Genomic DNA, 14,940 nt, shown 5'->3' on the forward strand with positions numbered 1-14,940 from the left:
ACATGGTTTCCATGTTCCGGTCATTATTATGAGCCATCCTCCCCTCAAAAGCCTCCTGTGCTTGATTCCCTAAAGGGGACTATGTGAATGATTTGACGATGAATGAGACACCAGGATTATTAGGAGAGTGGATGGGCTGGTTCTATGTCTCCAATACATATCAATGCACAGCCTTCTAAATATGTGTATCTTTGTTCTCCCTTCCACCATCACTTTTGCCCGCCCTCATTCCAACAGGTCGGACAGAGGGGAAAAACGCAATGTTCACACCTCTGACTATCTCTCTGTCATCAATCCACTTTATCATGTTCCCCTGTGCTTTAAATGTATACAATATCTCCCCCACTTGTACATATACAGTACTACTGTTCCTGACGACTGTAGCCTCCCTGTTTGTAAGCAATCACCAGAGGAGAGATAATGGCCGTGTTCGAGAGGATCAAACTGTAGCGTATCATGGGTACGTTGTGACTGAGTAGTTATTTTTCCTTTTCTTTTCTTTTTTTTACATTCCAAAAACAAAAACAAATGTACTGTATACATACGAACAACTTAAGAACAAATAAAAACAATGACTACATCTCCTCTGTCACGCCTTGACCTTAGAGATCCTTTTAATTCTCTATTTGTTTAGGTCAGGGTGTGACTAGGGTGGGCAATCTATGTTTTCTATTTCTTTGTTGGCTGGGTATGGTTCCCAATCAGAGGCAGCTGTCTATCATTTTCTCTGATTGGGGATCATACTTAGGCAGCCTTTTTTCCACCTGTAGTTTGTGGGATCTTGTTTTTGGTACTGTCCTGTTTAGCCCTACTAGGCTGTATGTTTCATTGGTTACGCTTTATTGTTTTGTTTCTGGTTATCACTAATAAAAATTACGCTTCATCCACACTGCATCTTGGTCTGACCATCCTTACAACGACGAGCGTAACATCATCTGCCCAGACCCGCATGCTCACACATCCATCACTATTGCCTGCATTATTGTTTTCCAATTGATATTAAATTGTACCAATTTGTTTTTCTTGGTTGCCCATCCTATTTCAATATTTAAATAATACATCATTTGATTTTTCCATTGTGTCAATGATGGCGGCTTGATTGACTTCCACATGTTTAGTATATGCTTTTTCAAAATGAGTAAAGAATAGTTCCGCCCATTGGGTATCTCACTACACCCCCATATGTCATGTCTTGAAATATGCAGAGAGATTGATTAAAAGTACTTTTACATTGTAGTACTTCTGACACCTTTTATAGCTTTGCCCACAACTTCCAAACTTTATAGCATTCCCAGAAAGCATGGATTATTGAGTCATTTTAAGTTTTACACTTGAGACATGACTCTGCTGTGCTGTAGAACTTGTGAATTGCGTATCTTGTATAATTAATTCTAGTTTATACTGGAATGAGCGTACATTTTAGTTAACTGTAAATTCGTTAGTAATGCTCCAACTTTCCCTCCATCTTATGCCAATATCAGTTGAGTATCAGTATGAGTTAAGTCTTGGTTCCAATAGTATATAATATTTTCTAAGAGATTTTCACTTGGATATGCTTTCTACAAGGTTTTGTAGATCTTCCCTATCATATGAACATCCTTTTCTGACTCAAATCCAAAAGATTTCAAATCAAAATTGTGTGATATGTAACTTTTAAGTTGCATGTATTTGAAACTATCTACATTGGTCAGTACAAAATTACTTTTTACCTCTGTCATGGAAATAAATGTATTTCCTATTACCAAGTCATTTACGGTTTCTATGCCTTTATTATTCCATGTGTGCCAATTTATCGAAGGAATTCAGAAAAGCTATCCAAGAATTATTCCATAAGGTTGTGTTTTTACTTGTGGGTAGTTATTTATGATGGAAAGTGATTTGTAGATTAGTCAGTTGGCACTGTCAGCTGCAATGTCAAACAAGCCTATTGTGACAGGGTTGGAACCTCAGTTTTGGTGTTTTCTGTGGGACCCTAATTAGTGTGGACTGTATAAAGCACAACTATTCTGTTTCAGTTTAGGCGTGTGTGCATGCGTGCATGCTCGTTCTTGTGTGTGTGTGTTGTGTGTGTGTGTGTGTGTGTGTGTGTGTGTGTGTGTGTGTGTGTGTGTGTGTGTGTGTGTGTCCAGTTGCTGTGATACACTGAAAAAAATATAAAAACGCTACATGCAAGAATTGCAAATATTTTAACTGAGTTATAGTTCATATAAGGAAATCAGTTGTTTGAAATAAATTCATTAGGCCTTTGCTATGGATTTCACATGACTTGGAATACAAATATGCATCTGTTGGTCACAGATACAGTACCTTAAAAAATGTAGGGATGTGGATCAGAAAATCAGTCAGTATCTGGTGTGAACACTATTTGCCTCATGCAGCGCGACACATCTCCTTCGCATAGAGTTGATCAGGCTGTTGATTGTGGCCTGTGGAATGTTGTCCCACTCCTCTTCAATGGCTGTGCGAAGTTGCTGGATATTGGCGGGAACTGGAACACCGTGTCGTACACGTCGATCCAGAGCATCCCAAACTTGCTCAATGGGTGACATGTCTGGTGAGTAAGCAGGCCATGGAATAACTGGAATTGTGTACAGAATTGTGTACAGATCCATGCGACATAGGGCTGTGCATTGTTATGCTGAAACATGAGGTGATGGCAGCGGATGAATGGCACGACAATGGGCCTCAAGATCTCATCACGGTTTCTCTGTGCATTCAAATTACCATCGATAAAATACAATTGTGTTCATTGTCCGTAGCTTATGCCTGCTCATACCATAACCCCACCGCCACCATGGGGCACTCTGTTCACCAGCAAACCGCTTGTCCACACGACGCCATACACACGGTCTGCCATCGCCCCTGTTGAAACTGGTTTTCATCCATGAAGAGCACACTTCTCAAGCGTGCCAGTGGCCATCGAAGGTGAGCATTTGCCCACTGAAGTTGGTTACAATGCCGAACTGCACTCAGGTCAAGACCCTGGTGAGGATGACGAGCACGCAGATGAGCTTCCCTGAGACGGTTTCTGACAGTTGTGCAGAAATTCTTCGGTTGTGCAAACCCATAGTTTCATCAGCTGTCCAGGTGGCTGGTCTCAGACGGTCCCGCAGGTGAAGCCAGATGTGGAGGTCCTGGGCTGGCGTGGTTACCCATTTTCGGCGGTTGTGAGGTCGATAAGACATACTGCCAAATTCTCTAAAATGACATTGTTAGGCAGCTTATGGTAGATAAAACAACATTAAATTATCTGGCAAAATCTCTGCTGGACATTCCTACAGTCAGCATGCCAATGGCACACTCCCTCAAAACTTGAGACATATGTGGCATATCGTTGTGTGACAAAACTGCACATGTTAGAGTGGCCTTTTATTGTTTGCAGCAGAAGGTGCACTTGTGTAATGACCATGCTGTTTAATTGACTTCTTGATACGCCACACCTATTAACCTGTTTTTGCTTTGTCAATTTGGGGTATTGTGAGTAGATTGATGAGGGAAAAAACGTGTTTTATCCATTTTAGAATAAGGCTGTTACGTAACAAATTGTGGAAAAAGTCAAGGGGTCTCAATTTTTTCCGAATGCACTGTATGTAGTTTAGATGTTTAGAAACACTCCATACAGGAGAGGATGACATCTAATAGGGATCCGCCCACTTACATCCCTCCAACCGCAAGGCACTACAGAGGGTAGTGCGAACAGCACAGTACATCACTGGGGCTAAGCTTCCTGCCATCCACGACCTCTATACCAGGCAGTGTCAGAGGAAGGCCCTAAAAAATGTCAAAGACTCCAGCCACGCTAGTCATAGACTGTTCTCTCTGCTACCATACGCCAAGTCTAGGTCCAAGAGGCTTCTAAACAACTTCTACCCCCAAGCAATAAGACTCCTGAACATCAAATCAAATGGCTACCCAGACTATTTGCATCCTCTCTTTTACGCTGCTGCTACTCTCTGTTATTATCTATGCATAGACATTTTAATAACTCTACCTACATGTACATATTACCTCAATTACCTCGACTAACCGGTGCCACCACAGATTGACTCTGTACTGGTACCCCCTGTATATAGCCTCGCTATTGTTATCTTACTGCTGCTGTTTAATTATTTGTTACTTTTATTTCTTATTTTTTATAGGTATTTTTCTTAAAACTGCATTGTTGGTCAAGGGCTTGTAAGTAAGCATTTCACTGTTGTATTCGGCGCATGTGACAAATGAAAATGTATTTGATTTGTGTCACTGAGCTCAAAAATTCCTTTATGGTCTATAACCAACCAGGCACAGGATCTATATGTTGCATTTACCAAACCAAACCAAATCAATAAGTGGCGGCAGATAGCCTTGTGGTTAGAGTGTTGGACCAGTAACCGAAAGGTTGGTGGATCGAACACCCGAGCTGACAAGGTCAAAATCTGTTGTTCTGCCACTGAACAAGGCAGTTAACCCACCGTTCCTAGGCCGTCCTTGTAAATAATAATTTGTTCTTAACTGACTTGCCTAGTTAAAAACACAAGATATAGCTAACATCCAGGGGCAATCTGTATTTTGGTAATTATTCCTCTGTCCCTGGCTTCAATGAGAGCAGGAGAGATCCCATTATTCAGTGTGTAATCAGTACCTCATCACCTGGCCTATTGTCTTTTTTCAGCTGCTCATCAGTAACGGAGCTCCATACTTGGCCAGATGGGTCAATTCATAATATAAGGCAGGGTTGGAATGAGAAGAACCCAAGATTGACCTTCTCCTTCAAATACTTGTGTTAATTAGTTTGAGTTCCATTGTGGAATTGGCATAACGTTCCTTAATCTTGATATGTGTCTTTTTTTTCTTTTTTTCTTTAAAAAAACAAACATTTTATCAATAATGTTTAGCCGGGCGCTATTCATTAATACAACTATTCGTCAATGCCAGCCTATAGATTAAGTTGACAACTGGGCAGAAGTGAGATTGTGTCAGTGAAATTACCCCCACTGGACCTTGGTGCCCCAGTTGCTGGTGGAATGACATGGGTGGCAGTAAAGGGCGCTTTCAACAGAATGGTGGGGTGTACTATGACTAATTATTGCCCCTGCTGGACTACTAGTTCCACAGAGAAATGTTGAAATATGGAGGGTATATTTGGTATGTAAATACATGCTGTATGCCTAAATACTTAAATACTGTGTGTTTTTTACTTTCCCACCCAATCCTTGGGATAGTTACAATTCAACTGTTTATGCATTTATCTCTGACGACACATGCCCTCTCACTCCATAGACTCGAGGGACCCCGATCACAATTCCAAAATGACTGAGGAGGAAGGGGTGGAGCAAGTGAAACAGAGAGAGAGAATTGGAAACAGATGACAAGAAGAGGGCATGAGACAAAGTATCAGAAAAGGGTTAAGACAGAAAGAAGGAGAAAGAAGGAACAAGACCCGAACATTTATTTTTTTACATAGGAATTTGGAAGGCATAGTGCTTTTAGAAGACGTTTTGATGTTTCTTTGTCATTTTGGAGTTCACTTTTAAATTCATAGGAAACTTTGATATGCAGAACACAGCCTAAAGGATCAGGACAAGAAGGATATCGGAGAGGACAGCTGGAATGTCACTTTTTCACTCAGTCAAAATGCTTCTCTATTTTATCCCGGACTCTGCTGCAGATTAACTTCTATGCTGACCCTTAGAGCAGCAACTACAGCAACTATACTAATATGTCCAGACCTACATCTGAGACATCAATCTTGTCCGAGAACATATCCTCTCTGAATCTGGAAAATGCTACAATCTTCAATGGTGAGTGAATAGATGTAAAAAGGTTCTCAATGTATAATCCTTTTTTAAATCTAACTTTACAAGGTATGTTAAACAGGTTCCATGATCATGGCTGACAAATATAATGTGGTAACAGCTAACAAAATTCAAAACAGTGGCAACTATTTCTAAGAGTGGTATTGAATGTTGTCAATTATTTTAAAAATGGTGTGCATTGAATGCACAGTAGCCTACCTTGAAATGTAAGTCGGTCTTGATTACTGTCTCCAATCGGAATAATACTACTATAATCCAATATGGTCTGCTTTCAAGACAGATAAAGAGTGCAGGGAAGAAGCAGAGCAAACTTTTACCTCTCCAGTATTCTAGTCAGATTCAGTATGTTGAATTACTGTAACCGACAAGGTCTCTTGATCTCAAGTGAGCAACAGGTTAGTTAGGATGGGACTGGGTTGGAAAGTAAATGTACTTATTCTCAAGGGGAGGGAGATGATAGAGAGAAAAACTAAATGGATTTCTGTCTTTCATAAAATAAGTTGTATTGTATGACCCTCTATTTCTGAAACTATCTGCCGCCATTGTCGCAACCCCTATTACCAGCCTGTTCAACCTCTCTTTCATATTGTCTGAGATCCCCAAGGATTCGAAAGCTGCCACAGTCATCCCCCTCTTCAAAGGGGGAGACACCCTGGACCCAAACTGTTACAGACCTATAACCATCCTGCCCTGCCTATTGAAGGTCTTCGAAAGCCTGGTCAACAAACAGATCACTGACCATCTCGAATCCCACCGTACCTTCTCCGCTGTGCAATCTGGTTTCCGAGCCGGTCACGGGTGCACCTCAGCCACGCTCAAGGTACTAAATGATATCATAACCGCCATCGATAAAAGACAGTACTGTGCAGCCGTCTTCATCGACCTGGCCAAGGCTTTCGACTCTGTCAATCACCATATTCTTTTCGGCAGACTCAGTATCCTCTGTTTTTCTAATGACTGCCTTGCCCTCTTCACCAACTACTTTGCAGACAGAGTTCAGTGTGTCAAATCGGAGGGCATGTTGTCCGGTCCTCTGGCAGTCTCTATGGGGGTGCCACAGGGTTAAATTCTCAGGCTGACTCTTTTGTCTGTATATATCAATGATGTTGCTCTTGCTGCGGGCGATTCCCTGATTCACCTCTACGCAGACGACACCATTCTGTATACTTCTGGCCCTTCCTTGGACACTGTGCTATCTAACCTCCAAACGAGCTTCAATGCCATACAACACTCCTTCCGTGGCCTCCAACTGCTCTTAAACGCTAGTAAAACCAAATGCATGCTTTTCAACCGTTCGCTGCCTGCACCCGCAAGCCCGACTAGCATCACCACCCTGGATGGTTCCGACCTAGAATATGTGAACATCTATAAGTACCGTAATTTCTGGACTATTAAGCGCACCTGAATATAAGCCGCACCCACTGAATTTAAAAAATATATATGTATTTTGTACATAAATAAGCCACACATGTCTATAAGCCTCAGGTGCCTACCGGTACATTGAAACAAATTAACTTTACACAGCCTTTAAACGAAACACGGCTTGTAAAAAAAAAGGCTTTTAAACGAAACACGGCTTGTAACAAAAATAAATAGGCTTTTAAACAAAACACGGCTTGTAACAAAAATAAATAGGCTTTAACAAAACATGGCTTGTAACAAAAATAAATAGGCTTTTAAACGAAACACGGCTTGTAACAAAAACACAACCCTAACCCTAACCCTAGCTTTATGTTCACATCCTGGTTCAACCATAACCCTAGCATCAACCATAACCCTAACCCTAACCCTAGCTTTATGTTCACATCCTGGTTCAACCATAACCCTAGCATCAACCACAACCCTAACCCTAACCCTAGCTTTATGTTCACATCCTGGTTCAACCATAACCCTAGCATCAACCATAACCCTAACCCTAGCTTTATGTTCACATCCTGGTTCAACCATAACCCTAGCATCAACCATAACCCTCAAACCCTAACCCTAGCTTTATGTTCACATCCTGGTTCAACCATAACCCTAGCATCAATCCTGGTTCACCAACCCATAACCCTAACCCTAACCCTAGCTTTATGTTCACATCCTGGTTCAACCATAACCCTAGCATCAACCATAACCCTAGCATCAACCACAACCCTAACCCTAACCCTAGCTTTATGTTCACATCCTGGTTCAACCATAACCCTAGCATCAACCATAACCCTAGCATCAACCACAACCCCTAACCCTAGCTTTATGTTCACATCCTGGTTCAACCATAACCCTAGCATCAACCATAACCCTAGCATCAACCACAACCCTAACCCTAGCTTTATGTTCACATCCTGGTTCAACCATAACCCTAGCATCAACCACAACCCTAACCCTAGCTTTATGTTCACATCCTGGTTCAACCATAACCCTAGCATCAACCATAACCCTAGCATCAACCACAACCCTAACCCTAGCTATGTTATGTTCACATCCTGGTTCAACCATAACCCTAGCATCAACCACAACCCTAACCCTAGCTTTATGTTCACATCCTGGTTCAACCATAACCCTAGCATCAACCACAACCCTAACCCTAGCTTTATGTTCACATCCTGGTTCAACCATAACCCTAGCATCAACCATAACCCTAGCATCAACCACAACCCTAACCCTAGCATCAACCATAACCCTAGCATCAAACACAACCCTTATCCTAACCATAACCTTAGCCCTAAACCTAACCCTAAATACAATGGAAGTACGGCGCAACAATGGGTAATTACAAAACTTGTTAATGTAATTATAATTGCACAGTAATAAGGGAAATTGTAATATAAAGTAAATGTATTAAGCTACCATATACACTGTTTTAGGACCGTTCAATATAATATGACACTTATTCACATTTCATGACAAGGCAATGTGTTGAATTTACCATGGGAGGACAGCTGTGGGCAGAATGGCCAGTAGATGGCACTATGGGCCATATATACTTCGTAAGAGAAATCCTTTGAGAGTGATCCTAGTGATTTATTCCCCATCCACTACTCTCTGTGTCCTGCCTCCTTCTCCCTCCCTCCTGCTCCCTATCCTATTCTACATCTTTCTCAACTGTTGTAATATGTTTGGGCCTGACTAGCCCCATATGGCATTGTATGGTATGACGTGTTGCACATATGTCTATCTATCTGAGCAGTGTGAAAGGACATGATGACAATGACTATAACCGACTATAACCCCATGTATCCAATCTCTCTCTCTAGGGGCAGCAGGCAGCCTAGCAGTTAGAGCATTGGGCCAGTAACCGAAAGGTCACTGGTTTGAACACCCGAGCCAACAAGGTGAAAAATCTGTTGATGTGCCCTTGAGCAAGGCACTTAACCATAATTAGCTCCAGAGGCACTGTACTACACATTTCACTGCACCTAAGTGGTGTATGTGACAAAAACATTTTTTTTTCTTATACAACCTCAGCTGCCTTGCTTGCAGCACTGTGGCTGCAAAATCAAGTACAGCCCTCATGTTTGAGGCTGCAATTCAATCACACCTGGGTGTATGCACTTGCTTAAAAATACACTCCGGGATCTTAAGCACAACAAATTCGTATCATATTGCACAAGTTGGATTCGTAATATGTCACATTAATTGCAAAAATCACACATCATACATATTGTACAATTTGTGACATATCACACAAAATGGATGATGTAGTACACAATTAGATGATGTAGTACACAATTTGATGACGTAGTACACAAATATGGGGACCCGTTTTGGCTCCTGAACACCACTTTCAAAACTAGTGGCTGAAATTATACAAAAGTTTGAAAGTGCATCTTTAATACAAGCAAGACTTAGACTTAGACTCCCAAAGCTGGAACAACTACAGTGCCTTCAGAAAGTATTCACACCCCTTGACTTTTTCCACATTTTGTTGTGTTACAGCCTGAATTTAAAATGTATTAAATTTAGATTTTGTGTCACTGATCTACAAACAATACCCATAATGTCAAAGTGGATTTATGTTTCTAGAAATGTTTACAAATGTATTAAAAATGAAAAGCTGAAATGTCTTGAGTCACTAAGTATTCAACCCCTTTGCAATAGCAAACATAAATAAGTTCAGGAGTAAAAATGTACTTAACAAGTCACATAATAAGTTGCATGGACTCACTCTGTGGGCAATAAGTGTTTAACATGCCTTTTAAATGACTATCCAATCTCTGTACCCCACACATACAATTATCTGTAATGTCCCTCAGTCAAGCAGTGAATTTCAAGCACAGATTTAACCACAAAGACCAGAGGGTTTTCCAATGGTTTGCGAAGAAGGGCAGAAATTGGTAGACGTGTGATTTTTTTTTTTAAACAGATATTGAATATCCCTTTGAGTATGGTGGTGTTAATAATTACACTTGTATCAATACACCCAATCACTACAAAGATACAGACGCCCTTCCTAACTCATTTGCCGGAGAGGAAGGAAACCGCTTAGGGATTTCACCATGAGCAGTGGTGTAAAGTACTTAAGTAAAAATACTTGAAAGTACTACTTAAGTCGTTTTTGGGGGGCATCTGTACTTTATGATTTATATTTTTGACAACTTTTCCTTTTACTTCACTACATTCCTAAAGGAAATGGTGTACTTTTTACTCCATACATTTTCCCTGACACCCAAAAGTACTCGTTGCATTTTGAACGCTTATCAAGAGATCATCCCTACTGCCTCTGATCTGGTGGACTCACTAAACAGTGTGAGTGTTGGAGCATGCCCCTGGCTGTCCTAAATAAATAAAAAGACAAGAAAATGGTACCATATGGTTTGCTTAATATAAGAAATTAGAAAGTGTTGATACATTTACTTTTGATAGTTAACTATATTTTAGTAATTACATTTATTTTACTTTTTAGACTTTTACTCAAGTAGTATTTTACTGGGTGACTTTCACTTTTATTTGAGTCGTTTTCCATTAAGATATCTTTACTTTTACCTAAGTATGGCAATTGGGTACTTTTTCCACGACTGACCATGAGGCCAATTGTGATATTAAAACAGTTACAGAGTTTAATGGCTTCGACAGGAGATAACTGAAGATGGATCAACAACATTGTATTTACTCCACAATGCTAACATAAATGACAGATTTAAAATAAGAAAGCCTGTATAGAATAGACATATTCCAAAACATGCATACTCTTTGCAATAAGGCAAAGTAATACTGCCAAAAATTTGGCAAATAAATAAACTTTTTGTCCTGAATACACATTTGCATGGGGAAAATCTAACACAACACATGACTGAGTACCACTCTTCATATTTTCAAGCATGGTGGTGGCTGCATCATGTTATGGGTATGCTTGTCATTAGCAGGAACTATGGAGTTTTTAGGATAAAAAGAAATGGAATAGAGTTAAGCACAAGAAAAATCCTAGAGTAAAACTTCTTTCACCTTTCAGCAGGACAATTACCGAAAACACAAGGCCAAATATACACTGGAGTTGCTTACCAAGACGGCATTGAATGTTCCTGAGTGGCATAGTTACAGTTTTGATTTAAATCGGCTTGAAAATCTATGGCAAGACTTGAAAATGGCTGTCTAGCAATGATCAACAACCAACTTGACAGCTTGAATATTTTTTTAAAGAATAATGGGCAAATATTGTACAATCTAGGTGTGCAAAGCACTTACAGACTCACAGCTGTAATCGCTGCCAAAAGTGATTATAACATGTATTGATTCAGGGGGCTGAATACTTATCTATTAAAGATAGTGTTTTATTTTCCATTGATATATTTAAAAAATTGACATTAGGGTATTTTGTGTAGTTCATTGACAGAAAACATAAATTAAATCCATTTCAATCCCACTTGTGGAGGAAGTCAAGGGTTGTGAATACTTTCTTAAGGCACTCTATATAGCAGAGAAAGACTTGCAGTCAGTTGTGCCAGAGAAAGAGCAAGTAAGTGTTTTCCTTGGCTCATGAACACTTAGTGGAGGAGATCCAATAGCAGTCAGCACTCCTGGTCAGGTAGACTGATGAGAAATAATAATTAGTAATACAGACCACCTCATTCCCTCCGGGGTGGCTCAATACAAGTACAACTCACCTACAATTTGCCACTGATGTTTGAGGGCATGATAAGAGGGTGTACGTTCACGTTGTCTATATTGAAGGGCCTGATAATGAGAAAAGATGGGCTGGCCGCCAAATGCAGCTGTATTGTTAGTTGCTTACCTTAGCACTGTCCTGTATTGGATGTAAATGGCCTGCCGTAGGGCCCTGCATGGCAGTGACACCAGGTCTATAAATAAACCCCAGGCTGAGGATGTGTCCCAAATGTCACCCTGTTACCTATATACAGTAGCGCACTACATTTGATCAGTGACCTATGGGCCCTGGTCAAAAGTAGGACACTACAAAGGGCATGGGGTGCCATTTGGGATGTAGCCTGAGTCCTCCAGGCTGACTGAAGGTCCCTCACACAGCCAGGCAGGCAGGCAGGCAGGGGAAGACAAAGGGTCTACACCAATGACTAATGAGACTGGCTGATCAGTTACCACAGAGGTTGACAGCTAAGGACCCTCTCTGTGGGAGAGGAGAAAAACAGGTAGGTACTGTAAGTGACGAGGTGAGCCCAGGAGAGGCAGGTAGAGAGAAACTAGGATCCCTAAAGGAGCTTTCTACACTGTACAGGGAACAACCAACGATGATCAGAGGCTCACATTTAGAGTTGTAGTGCGGTTGAGAGTAGTGTTTAATTTGTCATTAGAGTTGTACATTTCTGGATCAAATCAAATTGTATTGGTCACGTACACATGGTTAGCAGATGTTAATGTGAGTGTAGCGAAATGCTTGTGCTTCTAGTTCCGACAGTGCAGTAATATCTAACAAGTAATCTAACAAATTCACAACGACTACCTTATACCCACAATGTAAGGGGATGGAATAAGAATATAAATATATGGATGTGCGATGGCCGTGAAGCATAGGCAAGATGCATAGGCAAGGCCCAACACTCTAACCACTAGGCTACCTGCCACCCCTGAACAACAAGTTGAGTTATATGAGTTGAGTAATGTAGGATATGTAAACATTATTCAAGTGGCATTATTTAAAGTGACTAGTGATACCTTTATTAAATCCATTTATTAAAGTGGCCAGTGATTTGAGTCAGTATGTTGGCAGCAGCCTCTCTATGTTATTGATGGCTGTTTAACAGTCTGATGGCCTTGAGATAGAAGCTGTTTTTCAGTCTCTCGGTCCCAGCTTTGATGCACCTATACTGACCTTGCCTTCTGGATGATAGCGGGGTGAACAGGCAGTGGCTCGGCTGGTTGTTGTCCTTGATGATCTTTTTGGCCTTCATGTGACATCGGGTGCTGTAGGTGTCCTGGAGGACAGGTAATTTGCCCCCGGTGATGTGTTGTGCAACCATACTACCCTCTGGAGAGCCTTGCGGTTGAGGGCGGCGCAGTTGCCGTACCAGGCAGTGATACAGCCCGACAGGATGCTCTCAATTGTGCATCTGTAAAAGTTTGTGAGTGTTTTAGATGACAAGCCAAATTTCTTCAGCCTCTTGAGGTTGAAGAGGCGCTGTTATACCTTCTTCACCACGCTGTCTGTGTGGCTGGACCCTTTTAGTTTGTCAGTGATGTGTACGCCGAGGAGCATAAAACTTTCTACCTTCTCCACTACTGTCCTGTCGATGTGGATAGGGGGGTGCTCCCTCTGCTGTTTCCTGAAGACCACAATCATCTCCTTTGTTTTGTTGACGTTGAGTGAGAGGTTATTTTCCTGGCACCACACTCCAAGGGCCCTCACCTCCTCCCTGTAGGGTGTCTCGTCATTGTTGGTAATAAAGCCTACCACTGTTGTGTCATCTGCAAACTTGATGATTGAGTTGGAGGCGTGCATGGCCACGCAGTCATGGGTGGACAGGGAGTACAGGAGATGACTGAGAATACACCCTTGTGGTGCCCCAGTGTTGAGGATCAGCTGGGTGGAGATGTTGTTTCCTACCTTCACCACCTGGGGGCGGCCCCTCAGAAAGTTCAGACCCAGTTGCACAGGGCGGGGTCAAGACCCAGGGTCTCAAGCTTAATGATGAGTTTGGAGGGTACTATGGTGTTCAATGCTGAGCTGTAGTTAATGAACAGCATTCATACATAGGTATTCCTCTTGTCCAGATGGGATAGGGCAGTGTGCAGTGTGATAGCGATTGCATAATCTGTGGCCTATTGGGGCATTAAGCAAATTGGAGTGGGTCTAGGGTATCAGGTAGGGTGGAGGCGATATGATCTTTGACTAGTCTCTCAAAGTTCTTCATGATGACAGAAGTGAGTGCTATGGGGCGATAGTCATTTAGTTTGTTTACCTTAGCTTTCTTGGGAACAGGAACAATGATGGCCATCTTGAAGCATGTGGGAACAGCAGACTGGGATAGGGATTGATTGAATATGTCCGTAAACACACCAGCCAGCTGGTCTGCGCATGCTCTGAGGACGCAGCTAGGGATGCCGTCTGGGCCGGCAGCGCTGCGAGGGTTAACACGTCTAAACATTTTACTCACGTCGGCCATGGAGAAGGAGAGCCTGCAGACTTTGGTTGCGGCCCGTGTCGGTGGCACTGTATTGTCCTCAAAGCGGGCAAAGAAGTTGTTTAATTTGTCTGGGAGCAAGACATCGATGTCCGCAACGGGGCTGGTTTTCTTTTTGTAATCTGTGATTGTCTGAAGACCCTGCCACATACGTCTCGTGTTTGAGGCGTTCAATTGCGACTCTACTTTGTCTCTATACTGACGCTTGCTTGTTTGATTGCCTTGCGGAGGGAATAACTACACTTTTTGGATTCAGCCATGTTTCCAGTTGCCTTGCCATGATTAAATGCGGTGGTTCGTGTTTTCAGTTTCAGTTTTGCTAAACCATCAATCTGCGGTTTCTGGTTAGGGAAGGTTTTAATGGTCACAGTGGGTCCAACATGTCCAATGCACTTCCTAAAAAACTCACTTACCTAGTCAGCGCATATGTCAATGTTGTTGTCTGAGGCTACCCGGAACATATCCCAGTCCACGTGATTGAAGCAATCTTGAAGCGTGGTATCTGATTGGTCAGACCAGCATTGGATAGACCTAAGCACTGGCGCTTCCTGTTTTAACTTTCTGCCTATAGG

At 41.8% G+C, this 14,940-nt stretch overlaps 1 protein-coding gene across 2 annotated transcripts in view; it reads left to right on the top strand.

Moving 5' to 3' along the window:
- Positions 1 to 5,353: 5,353 nt before the first annotated feature.
- LOC112267134 (roundabout homolog 2) overlaps positions 5,354 to 14,940 on the top strand; it is a 65,060-nt gene continuing 55,473 nt past the window's right edge. For both annotated transcript variants that reach the window (XM_024445246.2, XM_024445248.2), the window contains exon 1: positions 5,354 to 5,780. In XM_024445246.2, coding sequence (XP_024301014.2) covers positions 5,699 to 5,780 — 82 coding nt within the window. In that variant the 5' untranslated portion in view covers positions 5,354 to 5,698. The remainder of the gene's footprint in view (positions 5,781 to 14,940) is intronic.

This window comes from Oncorhynchus tshawytscha, linkage group LG14 (assembly GCF_018296145.1).
Source record: "Oncorhynchus tshawytscha isolate Ot180627B linkage group LG14, Otsh_v2.0, whole genome shotgun sequence".
NCBI classification, from domain to species: Eukaryota; Metazoa; Chordata; class Actinopteri; order Salmoniformes; family Salmonidae; genus Oncorhynchus; species Oncorhynchus tshawytscha.